The sequence below is a fragment of the Cnephaeus nilssonii genome, assembly GCF_951640355.1.
Source record: "Cnephaeus nilssonii genome assembly, chromosome: 1".
In the NCBI taxonomy this organism is placed as follows: domain Eukaryota; kingdom Metazoa; phylum Chordata; class Mammalia; order Chiroptera; family Vespertilionidae; genus Cnephaeus; species Cnephaeus nilssonii.
Genome location: NC_137072.1, coordinates 41,899,410 through 41,919,055, shown reverse-complemented (window position 1 = coordinate 41,919,055; position 19,646 = coordinate 41,899,410). Strand labels below are relative to the sequence as shown.

Genomic DNA, 19,646 nt, shown 5'->3' with positions numbered 1-19,646 from the left:
CCCCCCTCACAGCGCCGCGGTGATGAGTTCTTCCGAACTAAGTTGTAGTTGCTACTATTTGCTACTAAATCAAATTCAACATTAAAAAAAAAAAAAGAGGCTGAAAACCACCGACAAAGGAAGAGGGGGGTGTTTCAAGTTCTTTCAAACACTCACACAGACCCTCATTCCCCCTTTAGAAGTCAGAGGATGGGAGGGAGGGCGAGGGCTGTAATTCATCTTGATTTGAATCATTGTCCTGCAGTTTGCAAACTATAATCCTGTATAATTTCAGGAACAAGCAGGTTTAGAATTAATGGGTCAATATTATTTAAAACAAAACACGGGGAGCATGACCTTTGTCTCAACTACATATTGCTCGACAAGACTCAGGAAACTCCACTCTAACCTCTCAACCCCTGGGCTCTTTGAGAAACTAAGGGGCTGTAGTTATTAGAACCTGTCTTTGTTTCTTTTAATGTCTCTAAAGGATTTGGAAATAGTAATGCAATATAACATGAAGAATCTCTCTACTTAAGCCTGAAAGATAAACGTGGAGGCCTAAATATTTTGAACTGGAGGTGTTTCCTTAGAAACGTATAGACATATTCCTCTTGAGAGGAATGTATATAAACTGTACAGGTATACGTACACATATACTTCTCCAGAACAATTTCCTGGAGGCACAGGTTCCCCACCCCGCTCCCCCAGGAGTCAGTGAGAAATTCCAAGCTGGTGTACTGTCTACATTTCTTTCTCCTCTCTTATATTATTTTTTTTTCTAGCAATAATGGAATCCTTGGGGTTTAAGCCAAATACAAATCTGGGAGAGACAAGATCAGACTTTGCAGCTCTTTTTTTTTTTCCCTTTTCTGGGAGTGCTTTTTTGTTGTTGTTTCTGATGGATGATTATAATTTATTTCTACCAAATTTAAATAAGTACTCCTGCCTGGTGTCTTTGACTAAGCAGGCAGAGGGAACTGGTTTAGTAGGTAGTGACTGAGAAACCCTGGCCAGGCGACAGAGGAGGGCAGAAAGAATCCAGACCAATTTGTATGCAGTATATTTTACTCCCATGAAATAAAACACTTTTTTTTTCATATTTGCTGAAAAGTAAAACAATAATATTGTACGAAATGTTATACACAGGGTAGGTTGTACATAGCAGTTTCAGAAACATCATTGCATCCACCAGAGAAACTATTCTAAAACTGATATTCACACATTTTTTAATAATAATAATATGTTAGAAACATACAGTGTGGTATTTAATATATACATTCCTTTGCTCGAAAGCGAAAAATCCTAATCGCTTCTGTATAACATGCTTTATTTTAAAGCCTAACCTTTAAAAACACTGTTGTGATATTACTAACAACTGCTTTTTATAAAATTAATTTGACATTTCGATATATATACATCCTTTCAGTAATTTTAATGTTAACAATGCTAAACTTAAAAAATAACAAGCTTATAGTAATGTTAAAATGTCATATCCAGTCAAACATCTGAGAGTGTGTCCTTGCAACTTTTGGAAATAACTTCTAGCGAACAGATGTCAGACACGGAGGCAATTCCTTTGACATCAAGAGAGCTCCCCCTCTTTAATTCAGTGGTTTCCTTTTCTCTGTCTTCTCTCTCTGTCCCTTTTCTTTAGTGCCCGCGACCTTCTAGCGTAATCCCCAGTCTTTCCAGGGCAGCGTTGCCCCCCGACCGGCACGGTGCGGTGCGAGGATCCCGGCGCCGCGGGCGCGGCTCACACCGGCCGGTCCACGGCGTACTGGCAGGCGCTCAGGTTGGACGCCGGGTTCTGCACGCTGGCGTAGCCGAAGCTGGAGTGCTGCTTCGCTTTCAGTCTCAGGCTGGCCAGGCTCGAGTTACACGTGTCCCTGTAAACGTACGGAGGGGTCGGCGGCGCGTAGGGGCAGGCGGGCGTCGGCACGGCGGAATTCAGCGACGGGCTGCTCAGGTTGTTCAAGTTATTGAGGCTGTTGAGGCTGGAGCCCGGGACGCCGGTCACCGCCGAGGGCACCATGCTGGACGACATGCTCATGGAGGAGATGGAGTTGGGCGGGGAGAACATGCTCTGCGACGACAGGGGGTTGACGTTCATCGAGTTGAAGAAAGGGAAGCTCTTGGTGGACAGGGAGGCCGACGTGAGGCCCTTGGCGGCCCAGTTGTTGTACGAGTAGCCCGGGTACATGTCGTCGTAGGGCTGCATGAGCCCGTTAAACTGCGGGCCGAAGCCGTTCTTGCACAGCTCGGCTTGCTGGTTGCGCTCCCGCTTTCTCCATTTGGCCCGGCGGTTCTTGAACCAAACCTGGGATGGGATGGGGGGGGGGGGGAGGGCAGGGAGCAAATAAGACGCCACAGATCGGATAAGTCAACCCTAGATCCCGGAGGGCACCAGAGGCCGCCTCTTCTCCGACACAAACCCTAGTCCACACCGTTCTCCGCACCCCCGCACGGCCCCGCGCCCCGGAGCCCAGACCAAATGGGGAAGGAAGCAGTCCTGGCGGCTCAGGCCTGCCAGGCAGGACTCTGAGCTTCGCCACAAACCCCAGCCGAATGCTTGGTGGCCTGTGGCAGCTTCTTCTCTAACCCAGGCCCTGCTCAGGACCCAAAAGCACTCACTGCAAAAATAAACGCGGGTCAGCAGGCTTTCCCGCCCCCCATCTTGCCCTGGCCACCTTGCAAACTTGCTTCCATTCCAAAGCCACACACTCCATGAAGAGCACCAGGGACTGAGAGGGCACCAGAGCCCGCTCTCCCACACAGCTCCTCCCTTCCCTCTGGGGTCTCCCCTGCCGCCTTCCACTCGAGGGAAACCTGCACCTTCCCCTCTACAAGCGCCGGGCCGCAACCCCCTCCCTCGCCTAGCAAAACAACCAAGTGAAAAAGCCAAAGGCTCCTCCCCGACAGCTCCGTAAACTCAACGAACTCAGCGCGTCAACTCCCGACCCCAGAATGGGTGGCTCTGCAGCCCCGCTCGCTTTGCTCTGTTGCTTACGCCTCCAGTCCCAGGCCAGGCCTGCACCCCCACGCTCTCCCCCTGGGCCCAGACGGGTCTGGGCTTTGCAGGAGGCCCCCCAGCCCAGCCAACCCCCACCCGCGTCCGCTGGCCCCGCCACAACCCCGCTCTCAATCCACATTGGGCCCGCCAGTTGCCCCAGACGGCGGCTTTTGTGTATTGGAGAGAGGCCTGGTCGGAGATTTCGGAGTTGACACCAGTGATGTTTCACATTACACATCTCAGCCAGGCCCAGCCGGCTAATCCGCTTTTTCCCCCCCTTTTCCCCTTTCATTCTCGATTTCCTTTGTATCCCCCTTCCTCTTTTGCACCCGGCTGCTATAAAAAGCACGCCTCACTCCCACTTGGCTGGACCAGCCTTGGGCTTGGATAGAGGGAGCGGGAGGGAGCGAGAGCCCGGCGTGGCCGCGGCAGGGCACTTGGGAGGGACTGCAGAGACGCCAGGGGGTTGGGGGAGGGCTTTCCCGAAGGATTCCACAGTATCCACAGATTGTGTTTTTATTTTAACTACTTGCCGTTTCTACCCGACGCCATCTAAACTTTGCCCGGGCAGGAAGAGTACGTGAGAGGCCCGGTCCCCTGTTGCTCAGGAGAGCTAATGAAAGACTGACCTTTCGCAAAACCATGCAGGCCTGCGGAGCGCTGGCTCCATGCAGTTAAACTAAAACCATTTCCAACTTCATTCCGGCTCTTTTACCGCCAGCCTCGCCTCCTGCCTTACACAATGCCACCCAGACAGTGTCTTCTTCATTCCCTCGGCTCTGGGAGTGATTTTGGCCTTAAATCTTTTCATCATTATTGTTATATGCTTTCTCTGTTCTAGCTGGGGGCTCTGTTTTTCTATCCAGGGCTTTTTTTTTTTTACAGTAAAGCCTCTGGATCCTTTGTGTATTTTCTGTTTCCAGAATCCTAACAATTTTGGAGTTTTGCACCGACGAGCATAAACCAGGATGCTGCTACCGGGTAACTGATTTAAAGTTCATTTTTGCCAATCCATAAAGCACAGATTTGCTACAAAGGTAAGCCCTTTCTTTGATAAAACTATTATAACTGGGAGGAAGGGTGCAACCATCTCCCGAGAAAAGATAAATAAACCAAACTGAAAAGTCTTTTTTCTTTTTCTTTCTAAGAGGACTAGCAGGATAGTAGCTTGGGTATTAAAATGGCTTCCGGAGATCACACAACCAGGGAGTAGGGTGTGAGAGAGACCTGAATGGCCCCAAACCCGCAAAGACCTAGAGAAAGGGCTGGGCCAGGCCCGGCGCGAAAGTTTCCCTTGCGTGTTTCTGGCCGGTTTTCCTTGTTAAAGGCGCACAGGTTGGAGCCTGTTTTCAGCTCCTGGCCTGGGAGGGATTTTATTAGCGCTCGCCTGGCCGACTGCAAGCCAGGAACACAATACCCTGTGCAAGGGAATGAATGCCATGTGGCCCAGTTTGGTAGGGCGCTGGGTGGCGTAGCCGCGAGCCGGTGCCATTCCGGGCCCCAACAGGGGCCGCGGCAGCCTCGGATGGGGGAGCTGTAACCTCGCGACTGGGCCAGCGAGAGGCCTTTTGCTTTTGCAAAGGCACCCCACCCGCAGCCTCCTCCGGGGCGGCGCCGCCTCCCGTCCTCCCTCCCCGGTCTACACGGCCTGCACCTCCACAGCGCTCTCCCGCCCAGCCCTCCCAGGCTCCGCGCGGGCTCCTACCCGGACTCGAGCTTCCGTAAGGTTGGTCCACACGGCGATTTCTTCGCGCGTGGACATGTCCGGGTAGCGGTTTCTCTGGAACGTGGCCTCCAGTTCCTGCAGCTGCTGGCTGGTGAAGTGAGTCCGCTGCCGCCGCTGCCGCTTCTTCTTGGACGGGTCTTCGGCGCCCACGTCCTCATTCTTTCCCTGCTGGCTCTTGTCCTTCTCTGGAAACGGAACACACAAAGGCTCCCGTCAGCGCGCCCACCGGCAGCCTGAGAACTGCCCCTGGAGCGGGAGGCGCCGGCCGGGAAGAGCGGGGAGGCAGCGGGGAGGAGCGTGGGACCGACCGCTCGCGTGGCGCGGAGCCCTGCGTCTGGAGGGGTGCAGGCGCGAGTGTGGGTGTGCGCGCCCCATCTCCTCCCCTCCCCCCACCCCCGGCGGCGCCGCACGTTTTATTTACATGTTTATCTGCCTGCGACCGCGACACGTTCATTTTTATTGCCTGTACTTTCGAGCACATTTATAACGCCTCTGCGCAGACACACCAAAATCTCCCGGGACACGCGCCCGCGCGCGTTGTACAGACACCCCGGCTTTCGGAGCGGTTTCGGAAGGCTAGAGAAGTGGACTTTGGGATTCGGTCTGGCACGCGAGTTAAAAAAAAAAAAAAGACCTCTTCTTCTGAGACATAGTTTCAGAGATACATTGCTAACAAGTGGAGCTTCTTGGGAGCTGAAAGCCGAGAAGAGAACATGGCCCGGGTGGGAGGTGGGGAGCGGCCTCTGAACCCCCTCGGATGTCGATGCTGGCATTTTTGTGACCCAAGAAACAGAAGGGAGGCCAGGGTGGGAATAGGGAGGGCGGCAAAAAGACCCGCGCCGTTCGCGCCGCCCCAGCCCGGCGGTGGAGGGCGAGCGAAAGGGACGGGAAGTTCTGCGCACAGAGAGCTGCACGACCACTCCCACCACCTTTCCCCCCCGCGCCGGGGCCGACTGGCTCGCGGGCCGGAGAGGTCGAGCGACGCGGGGCGGCCGGGCGGGGGTACCGCGGGGCCGCGCGGCTCCTTACCTGCGGCCTCGGGGCTGGAGGTGTCAGAGATGGTGTGCACCTCCAACCTGTGCTTGGTAGAGTCCAGGGCGCGGGTCTGGCCGGGAGCTAGGACCGAAGCCATAGCCTGTAGCTGGGGATGGTGACAGGCGGAGGACGCGGGGGCAGCCGGCCGCTTGGTCCCTGCTGCTCGGGGCTCCAAGTGCAGCGGGCCTTTCATGCAGCTCATGGGCGGAGGAGCGCGCCGCCCTACCAGTCCCGGGCCGCGCTGCGCTCTGGGCGCGGACCTTCCCCGCGGTGTCCGCCGCGGGCAGGGCCGGTGACCACCACCCCCGCGGAGCGCTCCAGCCTCGCCGCCCGGTCTCCTTCCGAAGGCTTAAGCGAAGGGTTCCAGCGGCCGAATGTCAGCGGGCAAACGGAGCCATGCGAACGAGGTCAGGAGGGTACAGCTCCGGGCGTCTTTGGGGAGCCGGCGTGCAAGTTCCAAAGCGAAACGAGAGTGGGCAAAGACCCCTTTCTTCACCCCCTCCCTCTCCCAAGTACCCCTCCAATAAGGGAAGCTAACGCGGAGCGCGCTCTGCCCGCCCCCCGCGCGCAGCCCTGACAGCGAAGTGTCAAGAGTGACAGGGACAGGTAGCTGATATCGGATCCCGGCGGCGGCGGCGGCGCGAGCCTCCGGTCGCACCCTCCGCGTCGGGCACACGCACAGCCCCACGGATCGTCGAGCTGGAGCCGGGCCTCGCCGCAGCTCAGCTCCCGGCACCTGGGCCAGCCAAGGACCAGCACTGCGGCTCCCCGCTTCCCTGTTGGCCTAACATCTTAAAACCAGAGGCGGGCTTCCTGGTGCCGAGACGTCATTTGGCCACGGCCCGCCCCAGCCCTCCCGCCTCCGCCTCCTCCCAGACCCTGCTTGTGGCCGGAGTGACGTGGCTCTGACCCAATCAGGAGGCCCCGAGCTGCGGCGGAGGGACAGAGCTGCTTGCACCTATCAGCTCAGTGGGCTGGGCCAATACCTCACTGCGCCTGCAGAGTCTACACCCGCTGGCTCCAGCCCGACGAAACGCGATCGGCTTTTTGTTCGGGCGGAGAGGTGGAAGGATGAGGTGGGAGTAAAAAGCTCGGGGAGAAAGGAGCTGGAAGGTACACGGATCAACAAGGCACCCCCCCCCCTTTCTTTTGTGTCTCACTATATCCATTTTCACTCCCGAGGTGTTTTTCTCCTGCATGGAAAGAAGACATGCTACTTAAAACCAGAAATATTTAAAAACACCAACAGATCACCTCTCCGATCTTAGATTTTCCAAGCAGCCTGTCAGGTGATTGCTGCGCTAATCTGAAGAAGCTTTATTTTAATTGCAAAAAAAAGACATATCCCTTAGAAGGCAGGCTAATAAATTAGAAATCGGAGAAGCAAATGGACCCGTCAAAAGAAAATTACCTTGACTTTCAACGAACAACTGTTTGGTGGTTCACTCTGGATTTATACAAGAATAAAAAGTCGCCTCAGATCACGTTCTCTGTAATGCTTATTAGTCCCCAGACAGAAAACACACAATAGAATAGAAACCCTAACCCAGCATTTTCAAAATGCTGAAAGCTTATCCATTCTACTTAACGTTGATTAAGACACATATCCCAGATCTTTCAAATTCCTCGTACACTGTATTAAGCTCGTCCTAACCGGAGAGAGAGCCGAGCTTTAAATTCGACTCTTGTGTTTACTTTATTATCAATCAGATTGAAATCCATAAAGCTTGTAGAATCAACAGCCTTGAGCTAATTATATATAAACTATGCTTTAATGAGTTTCCATACAATTAAGAATGTTGCCAAATAACCAATTTCAAGGATAATTTTTGTCTTCTCCCCCCCCCCACCCCCCCTCCACCCCCCCTAGGAAGCTCAAGGCTGTCTTGAATTGTTAAAGTCCAAGCAGGCAGAGGCAGTTGGGTATGAGCAAAGGACACAAGCGTGGGAGAACACTGAGCCAGGAAAGGCAAACCTTGTTCATTTATATGAACAAAGGAAATAGAACACCTTCGGGGACATCCAACCCTTTGTAGCACCATTTCCACATACATTTAATTTCCACAGGAGTTAAAGAAATCCAAACACATTATTTAAAATAATTTTTGAAAGTCCCTTTGTCCTCTGGCGTGGGTCAGCCGGGGAGCACAAACTAATCTCCCCTGGGCCCTGCATTGGCGATTGCTTTATTGTGGAGTTAGTGTTATCATCCCTGACTGTGTACTTGTTTGACGTTACAGTCAATGATTTGCAACATCGGGATGGGGTATCTGCAGAAAATTCCCTCCTGGTCCTTGTTCACAAGATTGGGAAACCTATTCAGTCTGGGGCAGAGCAGATGAAACGGACTACAAACATGTTTGTGACCTATGCGGCTCTCCTTTGCCCTGCTCCCACCCCAAATCCTATCTGCAACTCCTCCCCCATTTTAAACCTGCTGGAGAGCAGTCAGAGGAACCATATGAGAATTGTTCTTCAGTCTCTCTCCACACAAGTGTCATCCTACTTTAAGAAGAATTCAGCTACAAGGGGGGGGAACTTTCTTCATAGTAAGCTTTAAATCAGCATTTCTAATTTTAACCTTTTGTCCCAGTTCACCCCCATTCCAAGCATACACACACCTACTCAGGGCAGAATACATCCCCCCTCTGACAGGTCTGCATTGGCTGAGGCTCATGCTTCCAGCTATATTAGGTCCTGCAATCTTATCGCTAAATTATACATATTACACCGGCAGCCTGTTGGTAAAGAAGGTTAAATTAATTTACATTCTGTTCATTATCTGGTGCTTAAATGACGCATTTTATCCCGGAGATTTGGAGGAGAATCTCCTCAGACCCCACAGCGTTTCACTGAAGACAATGCTCTTACATTTGTAGTGGGTTTTAATCTGATAAGACTTTAATTTGCTTAAGTCTTTTAAATAAGGGTTTTAGATGTTTCTAGCCATTTTCTTATTGAATTTCCTCTAATTCCCCCAAGATCATAAAGTATATGTGAAAAGTAAATATTTCCTCCCATTGCACTGCCAGCCGATGACCTGTAACTAAGTCAATATGAATGCAGCTCTTTTCTGCCCAATGTGTTTACTAATCATGTTCCAGTTTCTTCTTTTAAACCTTAGCAGAGCTGCGATCCCCACACCACCGTGCCCCTAAGGCCTCATTTCATGAAGAAACTCCATTACATCAAAGAAGGAAAGATTCTCCATCACAGTGAGCACTCAATTTTTGGTGCGAGCTCAGGGTGTTTTTCAAAACTCCTTGCTTGGGAGAGCTGAGAAGCTCCACAGAGCCATACAGATTTCTAAACACATCTCTCATTAAACCCGCAGAATTCTGATTTAAGCTCAGGTGGCTCTGCTTGACTAATAGAACTTTCATCCGGACAAATACACACCAGGAAGGACCTAAACCAGCCTCCAAAGTGGGTGAAAAACCCAAGGGCAAGTGACAGCACCTTATAGTGCCAAAGGGTGGGAGATGGTGGAAGTGCTGGTGACCTTCAGGCAGCCTAAAAGCCTAAAGGGACAAGGAATCTTAAATTGTGTCAATCCATTGCAAAGCCAAGTGGGACATAAAGACAGTTATCTGGAGCACTCTGGCTAGAGAAAAAACACAGCCATACACATATATACCTATAAGTCTATTATATATATATTACACACCCCCAACCCCAGCTCTCGAAACAACTGAGCCAGTGGGGTGTTTCTTCACATTTTTTTTCAGCCAGAATTTCAACTCTCTCCTAATCAATTAATCACCTCAGAAACTCTTGAGTCTGAGTGACACGCTTCCCAAGCCTGAGATTTCACTCCATGGGCGGTAGGAGTATAACAACATGAAAAGTCTAGATGGGGAAAAACAAGTGTGCAGTGAGGAACCGGGAAACACTTCTCAGTAAAAATGGTGGTGGTTGTGGGTAATTTTGGAGATTTAATTTACCAAAACCATGTGGGTGGGTACACAGGTACAGGCAGTACCGATAAGGAAGAAGTTGAAAGCAAAGAAATCTAATGTATTTCGGTTCAGCACTAAGCCCCCACAACCCCTTCTTTGGCTGGTTCTAGAAATTACTATTTCAGCTTTCCGCACAGAAATTAGAAAAACTCAGCGTGGTCCGTTCAGGGAAGCCCGAGGTGCACCACGGCTTCCCAGGACCAGGACAGGAAGCTCGGTGCGCGTTTAAGTTTTTGTGTCCGAAGACATCAGGTATCATCTCAATTGGCGTTTTCTTGCTCATTCTTTCGAATAATGGCCCTTGAGGAGGGAAATGCGTGACACCTGGTCAGGAGAGTTTTGAGCTGGTATTTGCCACCGATTACCAGCCTTAAAGTCTTATTTAATTTCACACTCTTTAGTGTTAGTTGCGCAAAACCCCTCTGGTCATCGCGGTGAGATTGGCTGGGTTGTGCTATCAACTTCTTAGTTTCAGCGGTCCAGGTATGGATTGGGACACAAACAAGGGGCCAACGACATTTGGAAAAAATGTGTCCTCCGAACTCACCTGGAAAAATGACTCAATTCCATACCCCCCTGCGCTGTCCGGCCTTAGAGAGGCGGGAGCCTTGCTCAGTCAAGGCCAGCTCAAGGACGAGGATTCTGCTCAGAGACACGTGAGGGGCGTGGGTGCGCCAGCGGTGGCGTCAGGCGCAGAGGTCAGAAGGAGACCTTGCACCCTGCCCAAGAATGGCCCTCCCTCCTCTCCTTCCTCTGCCTGGCTTTCCTCCGCACAAAAAACCAAGCCGGAAAGGGCTCCCTTTCTACCCGCATCCCCCAGCCATAGCCCAGAAAGTAAAGGCTTTACTGTAGCTAATTCCCCTCCATTGCCCAAATGGAATAAAAAAACTGTTAGTTTATTTTGTAAAAAAGGGGGATGCATTTTTTTTGAATCAGAAGTCTGTAGATGTACTAAACGACACCCACCCTCTCTAGGTCCGTGCAATGGGTCCCCCTATTCCTGTCCCCACACAATCTACCACTGGAGGTTTGGCGCAACTGGATGAGAAAGTTCAGGTGTCAGGTGTAGGGCCCCTACCCTGGCCAGTGAAGAGAAGGTTGAGGGATTAGGGGAGGCATCGGGGGCTAGTGAAATCACTAAACCCATGTGCTGTAATGCCTTTTCCCGTTAGCATGCTAGCCCTACAGGTTTATTAGGCCCTCATTTAATCTCGCAATGCGACTAGTCATGGAAACGTAAAATAAAGAGAATGTATAAATGTTAGGGTAAGGGAGAGAGAGAGAAGCAGGGAATAAGATAAACATCAATATTCAGGTCCAGAGAGAGAAGTGACAAGGGACTAACTAAAGTCACTTTAAAAAAACACAACAAAAATTGGATTTAAATGCTCCTTTCTTTTTCTATTTTCTCCCTTTCCAGCTCATGTTCGTCTCTTTTCTATTCCTCTTGCTCTCCCTTCTTCCTGTCTTCCCTCTCCCAGACATGCTAGTAGCTAACATTCAGCATTAGTTGTCATGGTGACCATAAATCACATAAATCCAAAAATACCCACCTATAATCTGAGATGAAGCTTTTATTTCCCTAGCGAAATAATATTTTAAAAGCTGTCAGCTGACAAAAAAGGAACCCAGCTCATTGTAGTAACCCAAGTAATATATTACTTCTAAAGATTTAAATTAAAATGTCAGCCTATTAAAAACATGCTGGGAGAATCTTGGGCACTCGTCAGGTCAGATCCTCACAATGAAGTTGACTCCATCACTCCTGATCACTCTTTAGCACAGACACACAATTTTGCCTGCTCTCTCTCCTTCTGTCCATGTATTCCCTTCTGTCCCAACCACCGCGGTCCTCACCAACTCTGGGCCTTTGGTTGTAAAAGGAAGGAGACTCCACCTGGATCAGAAGGGAGCCGGCTCCTTTGCCTGAACCTTTTGAAGACTTTGTGTGTTGGTCCTCTGATATCAATCATTTCCCCAAATGGAAGATAAGGGCTTTTTTTGGGGGGGGGGTGCGGGGGGGGGTGCGGTTGAGAGCCATAATGAGGGCGACTTCTTAGAAAAGCTGAGAAGAAAGAAACGAAGAGAGAAGGACGGGTGAGGGAAAGACCAAGTAGTGGAGGACGGAGCTGGGAGGCCAGGTTCTGTGGTGAAGCCTAACCCGGGAAAGGTAGGTAAATTCTGCCCTCCAGGAGGACACTCCCCCATGTGAAGCCCCGGTGGTAGCGGTGGTGGTGGTGGTGGGGCAGTGGCGGGGGAGGGGGCGGCCGCTGTTGGGCCTTTTGTCTTCTACGTGGGGCTTGTTGTCTTTTGCCTATCTTTGGATTACCGGGTATTCGCCTAGATGAAGAGCCATTAATTACCCATTCAGTCAATATTAGGAAGACCACAAAGCTTTTTACATAGGATTAAGAAGACATCAGATTGCTCCTTTAGTATATTCCTGCTCACGAATAAGCTTTCGTTATACATTTCCCTTTTCCCCGGAGCCTCGCTAACAACCGCTGCATATATTAGCGGCGGGCGGTGCGGAGAAACAGCCGCGCCAGCCGGGCCAAACTTGGAGCGCACACCCCGTCGGAGCGAGGAACGCAACCTGGGTCCCCCACCGCGGGCCGCGATCCGCAGGGACTGGCCACCTGGGGACAACTGTTCAAATTCCCCTTCGTGGGGAACACACACACACACACACACACACACACACACACACGCTGCTTTGGCGGGGAGTCCAAAAGAAAAGGGGCATCTCCTCTCCCTGCCCAGCTCCCCCCCACTCTTGGCTTCTTGCTCAGAAGTTAATGCGCCTTGGCAGGCCCCTGTTCTTGTCCCCGCGCCGCACTGGGGAGCCCTCTACCCTTCTAAACACCCCCTTTTCCCGTCTATGCTGAGGCCCCGAGCGTGGCACCACCCCGCGCCCCGTTCTGCGTTTCGCAGCGGAGGGCCTGGGCTGCTGTCGCTGGGGTCCTTGTTAGCATTAAAGTCGCTTCGTGACGGCGGCGGGAACCAGGGTTGTTTGCTTCCAGCGGGTACCTGGGAACCCACGTTAGTATGTGCTGGGCAAACATTTGCTGATCCAGTGATTGGGGGGGGGGGTGTCGGGGGGTCTATGGCCGCGGAGGCGGCGGGGTTATCCCGGGTCTTCCTAAGAAGTCGGGGTCGGGACGGAGCCGCGGCCCCGTGAGAGGGTGTGTGTCGCGGCTGGGACTCCGCACCGGGCCCGGGCCCCCTCCCAAGGAAGGAAGTTTTCCAACACTAGAGACCGAGGCCAAACACTTTCAAACCAGCCGCTGTGGCAAAGCTGTGTAACAATTCACGGGCGCCGCTGGGGGAGGCCGGACAAAGGCCCCCCCGCCCCAGGTCGGGTGGCTAAGCCAGGTGGTGCCAAGACCAAGGGGAGACGGCTTGGACGGATTCAGCGCGGAATCCAGAGCCACCGCCCCGAAACTTCAGGGTTACTGACAGGGGAAGCGCACTCAGCCCAGTCCCTTCCGGAAGGTCACGACCACTTTTTGAATTCCGCAAGGGGGTTCCTTTCAGGACACCCCAAACCAGGAAAAACGAAGGACCTCGGCTCTAGGGGTACGTTCTCTGGGGCCTCTACCTCTTACTTCTTGTGGGGGGGGGGGGGGGAGGCGGTATTGCTTAACCCGCCACCTCTTCCTGGCTCCACTTTCCATGCCTAAGCCATTCCTCTCTCCCCCTCTCTCAAAGCCCTGGCCTGAGAGGCCTGGCTGACCTCACCTCCATCTCTTTTTGGGGTTTGAGCCAGGCGGTGGGTCAGCTTGTTAGATTTCAAGGGGACCCGGCCTTGCAGAAGCTCTCCTGCCTCTTCAGAGAGTGTTTCAGTCTTCAGTGAGGACATGCTGGGTGAGGAGAGGGCATGCCAATAACAGAATATACCGGCTCTTTTTGAAAACTGCACGTCATTGTAAACATTTTTCCTTTTTAAAAGCAAATAAAAACTATTTAAAAAAAACAAAGGAGAAAAATCTCTTTCTTTCAAAAGCAGGGGGTTTGCTTATTACATAAGTTAAATGTGCTTATATTCAGTAAAGGGGACGCTGTCAACCTTCCTTCTCGGGTACTAGAGTTTTTGGTTTACCAGATTCCTAAAAGCCAGTAAAGCTAAGATGTTCAGCATTTCTTACTATCACATGCCTCTTCCTCAGGAACACGCGAGGGTAGCAATTTTCTCTTTTGGTCTGAGAAGTAGCAAAGAGACTACTGGCATCGGAGGGAGAGAGCCCTTCACCTGCATTAAAATAACCTGGGCTTGAAAGTAATGGTCATTTCCAGTTCTTGGTTTATTTGCTAATTATCAAAAGCGAACCTCCAGGGTGGTCTGCCAAGGCCTGGGACGGGACTCCCCAGCCAACCCGCTTCTCTCCCACCTACGAAACCCCCACCCCACCCCAGGCTTCTCCCCCAAGGGGCCCTCCTCCCTAGCTCACTGGGAGGCCACCTGTCCTCAGAAACCATTCCTGGGGTCCGAGAGCCTTGTGTGGGGGCGGGGGTAGGAGGAGGCACGTCGCCTCTCCGCAGCTCCCAGCGGAGCGAGAAGCGCCGGCCTCGGGGGGCGGCAGTCCGCGCCGGGCGAAGTCAGAGTGGGGAGCGCCTCTCGTCTGGCTGGAGCCAGGGCTGAACCCGCACTAAGTGTTTTCCCCGGGAGTCAGAGCTGCTCTTGATTTTTAACCATATCCCAAACATACTTCGGTCTAATAATTTATTTTTACGACCGATTATCAAACAGAAGAAGAATTTAACACAATCTTAATGACAGAAATCACCCGACGTTATCTCTGCATGGCCCCATTTAACCCCACGGGGTTAATCCCGGACAAGTGAGCATTTAACTGGCCCAGCGGGAGGACTCGCGACGGTGTGCGGCGTCCAGGCCGGTCTGCTCCGGACCACTGTAGACGTTTTATTTCAACAATGATGTTTTTTCTTCTCTCAGATTCACTGGGAAGCCCGAAGGCAGGGCCTTTGTTTTCTTCTTAGGAATATGGTTTGTTTACCTGGCCAGGGTCCCAATTCGCTCCCCCCCTCTGGCACCCATTACATTTGTATCCTTACTCTTTAATCCGGAAAGAGGGGGTTAGAGGCTGAGGGCTGGGGGTGGCGGGAGTCGCTCTATCTCCTCACACTATCAAAGGTCAACAACCTCCTAAGGCTAGGCACTTATTTATTAAGGAGCCTGGAAAACCCAGAGAATAGAGGAACAGTCGGTTTGAGTTTTTCCTGTATTCCAAAAAAAAAAAAAAGCTTGTCCTATCACACACACACACACACACACACACACACACACACACACACACACACGACCAAAGGACACAATGTATCAAAGGCCTGCGCAACGGGTTGGAGACGTTTTGAGTTTTGCATAAGCCTGCAGGCTTTGAGCAGCAACATCCCTGGACTCGTCCAGAATGAAACTAGCCAATCGCGCAACGACACCACCAAAACTCGAGGCCCAGCAGCCGGCACAACGCGCAGGTTCGCGTCGACAGGGGCACGCACTCCATTCCACCCTGGGCTGGCGCGCATACTCGCTGCCGTCTGGCTAAGCGGGCTGTTGTCAGCTCCTCCACCTCCGCGGCCAGGCAAACCTCCGCCAGCACCGGCCTCCCGCGCTCGCCTTCAGCGGTAAACTCCGCACCCACAAGCCTGGGCGGGGCGCGGCAGAGAGCCGCCAGGACGGGGTGGGCCCCTAGCGGCGCTGCCCGCAGTGGGTCGTGGCGAGCGACAGAGGTCGCTGTTGGACCACTTTTCCACTCCCGTTGGAGGCGCCGAGGGAGGTTGGGGTGTGCGTAGATGAGGCCACAGGGAAGCAGAGGGAAAGCGAGAGGGAGAGTTGTTGGGTTTCGGGAGTGCAGTGTGATTTGGAGAAAGGAATTAACGTCCCTGGGACGGCTGCTTCCCGTCCCACCCAGAGGCCAAGTGTCTAAGTGCAAGGAGCAGGAGCGCTGCTCTGGAGGGCTCGCCTGCTGACGTCTCACCCGAGGCCCAGAGGCCCGGAGGCGGGCGCCCAGCTCGCAGCCTGCGCTTCGCTCCCGGCCTTACCATTGGCGCCGGGATGCTGCCGCGGGAAGAGCTTGCTGTTGGCCACCTCTTTCCGATTCTCGGGAGAGTCCGTGAACTCGACCTTTTTGATCTCGGAGTCTTTGGAGAAGAGGCATTCAACGGCCGCCGGCTGCACGCCTGGGCCGTGCGCGCCCGCCCCACGTGCGCGGAAAGAGACGCCCCGGGCCGCCGCGGAAAGGAGCGGGGTTAGGGGCGTGGGGGAAGCGGGACCGAGGAGAAAGAGGGGACAAAGATCAAAGACCCAGTTAGAAAGAAGAGCGGAGGGCACTCGCGTCTCGGGGACCCTCTGGGCCACGCGGCGCAGGGGGCGTCCTCTCTCTGCGCCTCCCGGGTTGCCAGCAGCTCCCGTTCGGGGGGGAATGGGCCTGGCGCTTAGGAACGCAGCAAGCGGCTCCCCCTGTTTCGGGTTCTGATTTCCTTCCTTCCTTCCCTGGCCGGCCCCTCTGGGAAGTGCCCCACGCCGCGGCCTCACCGTCGGGGGACAGGGCAGGAGAAGCGAGTCTTACCTAATTGCACACACGCCGACACTAGTTTGCGGCAGTTGGTCTCCATTCCCGGTTATCTGCAAAACAGAAGAGGAGGGCTGTGTGGAGCGGCGGTCCACGGGAGCGCAGGGCTCTAAGGAGGCTCCCTGGTGTGTGTGTGGGGGGGCGACTTCCACACCCACAAGTAGACGCCTACTCTGTGCTAGGTTCTCCGATCTCCCAGACGCTGGCTGCCCAGATCCAGCCCAGCCCAGCCCCGGGGAATGAGGGGGAGGTTTCCCTCCACAGCCCAAGCGCACGGGCCCACGGGCTCTTGGCCTATAAAGCGACCGCGATCTGGGGTCCTAGGCTGCGGAACCGCTCTCGAGGGGTCTCTCAGGGGTTAAGAGCCCTTCTGAACACCATGGTAACCTTGGCAGCGGCAAACTTTGGGGGGCGGGTGGGAGAGGCCTTTTATCCTGGGGAGTTGTATGCGAAGGCCACCGTTCAGCACAGCACTGCTCTATTAGTGGGAAGTCAGCAAACATTTGGAGAATGTCAGAGTCAACTTGCTCCTGTCCTGGACAGCAGCGGCCCTCGACGTTCCGCAGCTCTCAGGCGAACAGGCCTCCAAGGCTCTCGGCCTCGGGGTCTCCCGGAACAAGGCTTCTTGGAGCCTCTCATCCATCAGGAGCTAGTTTTCCATATTTAGCCACACTTCTCCCTGGAGATACTCACCCGGCCATTTATTTACCCTGAAGTATGATTTAAGATCACAGAGGAGAGAAGCGGTGTGGCCAGAGTGAGACGGAGGAGAGCGGGGCCGACGTCCCCAGAGGGCTTCCTGCCCACCAAGGATGGAGAAAGAGCTCCGGACCGGCCTCCCCGCTTCTCCCCCTTCTCCTCCCGGGCAACCCACCGCGCAGCGAGCCTAACGTTTAGCGCGCCCCCCCTTCTCCGCCACAGGCAAACCGGGAGAAGCGGGTGGCGAGGGGCTCCGTGGGGTAGAGGAGAAGAGAAGCGGCTGCTTTAACCACAGAAGAAGTGAAAAAAAAAGGCCCGGGGCCCCGCAGGACCGTGGGATCTCTGCGCCTGCCTCCCTCCCCGCTCACCAGGGTGCGCCGGCGGCGGGAGGGCCCGCTGCCCCGGAGTAAGGCTGAGGGTGGGCGAGGGCGTTGCCCCGCTAGCGGAGGGGCAGAGGCGGGCAGGTCGCTGCGGGTCTGCCTCCGGCCTGAGTCGCCTGTCTCTGCTCCTTGGCCTCTCCTGGAAGGAGCGGGGAGGGACGCAAGGGCCTCTGGCCAAAGTCGCTGCCTAGAGGAGGGACGGCGGCGCGGGGATCCAAGGGTCGAGACCGCCCAATGGTTTTCCCACCCGCCAGCGAGATCAGGGGCGCCGCGGCTCTTTGCGGGGGCCCCGGGTCCCAGAAGTAGCAATTTGGCGGTTCCAGATTTAGTGATTCTGCAGTAAAATCACAGGATTAGTCCCTGATTGAGATGTCTGTTCGTGAGATATTACAAAATTCATTATCACAGCTTTCTACTAACTCGATATGAAGTAACACAGATGGGATTTTATTAGTCCAGACTTCAAATGTTTACTTATGATAATTTCAGGGGAAATTTGCATGTCATCATCATTTCGATAATCTTTTTTTTTTTTTTCCTTAACGTCTGAACTGGCTGCATTATTAGCCGGTGGCCGGAGCATTGCAGATGGTAACTGCAAGTAGTTTTTATTTTCTAAAAGAATGAAATATACAAAAGAAAAAGATCGGGCCACGCCATATCAAGTCAGTCAATGATTACACACAATAACCCCCACTCCTAAGCTTCGGTTCTGTAGACCAAACAAAGTAATACAAAACAAATTTTCAAGAACTCTCCTCTAAAGATTGAAAAGAAGGTCAAGGCATGTTCCTTAGCTCACTCCTGGTGTCCTTGTGACTTGGGGATTTACGTGGTGGTCAAAATGAGCCCGGAAGCCTGCATTTATTTATTTGTATTTTATTTTTCTGCTTCATAGAATGACCAGGCCCACTAGATGAATTAAGTCCAAATAACTAGGGAAGATAATTGAAATTAAAAAAATAATTTTCCAATTCCTGCCTGCTGATCCTTAAATGTGCCCCTGTCAGGACAAGTCTTACAAGACAAATTTGGCTGTGAGATTTAGGGTCTAGCGTCCATGGCTAATCTCACAAATTAAGATGTGCAACTTTTACTGATAGAAAGTTTTTACCCCAAAAGTTCATGTCCTGGTTGGAGAGTATATGCCAGGGAATCTTGCTCTGTCCAACTTGAGTTTTCTATTGTGAGCATGCTAAAAGCACTAGACAGCTAATACAGCACACTGAATCACAGAGGCCAAGACAGGCAGGCGAACACGAAGAAATAAAACAATTTGCTTAAAATGAGTGTCTAATGATTGCCATAAGAAAAATTGCTGGGAAAAGATAGTACTCATAATTCCAAATCCTTTCACATTTCCTCCCCTTTCCTTTCATTTTGATACCCTATAATAAAATCTTCAATGGAAAATTTAAAAATAAACAGCACAGGAACATATGTTTTAAATGAACTAAATTGGGGAGATTAGCCAGTAAATTAATTTGCAGTAGGTAATTATTTAAGGACATTAAAATACTGCACAGCACAGCTCTGTAGTTTACCAGTTTAAGCCTTCTTTTAAACCAATTAATATTGATGCTTTAGGAACACGTGAGGAACAATGCACCTGAATAATTTAAGTATAGTTTTGCTGAGATAAAGTAAAACATTCCATAAATGAAGTAGCTATTTAATTTTTAGGAAAAGTTTGATTATTGAGTTATTGCATGGTTATTTTATATTACATTAATAAAAATCTTCAAGCTATTTTGCTTAATTGCTTTGTTTCCTGGGAATAATTGGTATTAGAGTTTTAGATGAATTTTCTCCAAAATGATATTAAAACCCGTCTTTATTCTTATTAGTGGCCTATAAAGAATTCAAGGGCATCTCTCTAAATTAGGTTAATTTTTCATTAAAATGTTTTCGAATGTATGAATTCCTATTATTTTAATTTATTATAGCAAAAATATTTTTCCATTTAGTTTACTTTAGTAAGACATAATACTTGCACAAAAAAGAGTAAAAATCAGACTACCCTATGATGGGTTGGTTTCTAAATTGCTTAGGAAAAGTAAAGCCATTAAATTGGAATAAAAGAGGAACGTATTTCTCAGATTTAGAATCATTTCTTTTCTCACTTGACATTTGGAAGAGTCCTTTTCCGCGCACCCATTTAAAATGTATCTCTTGAAGTGTACGGCTGGAGTTGACTGGTGATCAATTTAAAGGATTTATAATCCGAAGTAATTGTGTGAGTTTGGCATCCAGTCCTGGCTC

General features: G+C 51.8%; 1 protein-coding gene across 3 annotated transcripts; it reads right to left on the bottom strand.

The window, feature by feature from the left end:
• Positions 1–1,026: 1,026 nt before the first annotated feature.
• Positions 1,027–17,391, bottom strand: PITX2 (paired like homeodomain 2). 3 transcript variants are annotated; one of them, XM_079776888.1, is made up of 5 exons: positions 17,373–17,391; positions 16,303–16,358; positions 15,776–15,913; positions 4,698–4,903; positions 1,027–2,299 (listed from the first exon to the last, which is right to left on the bottom strand). In XM_079776888.1, the coding sequence occupies exons 2-5, from the start codon at positions 16,346–16,348 to the stop codon at positions 1,736–1,738; spliced, it is 954 nt and encodes a 317-aa protein (XP_079633014.1). In that variant the 5' UTR covers positions 16,349–16,358; positions 17,373–17,391; the 3' UTR covers positions 1,027–1,735. The 3 variants fall into 3 exon arrangements, with proteins under 3 accessions (XP_079633014.1, XP_079633015.1, XP_079633013.1); XM_079776889.1 differs by lacking the exon at positions 15,776–15,913 and having other exon boundaries at positions 17,373–17,390; XM_079776887.1 differs by lacking the exons at positions 15,776–15,913; positions 16,303–16,358; positions 17,373–17,391 and adding an exon at positions 5,748–6,579.
• Between the last annotated feature and the right edge of the window lie 2,255 nt (positions 17,392–19,646).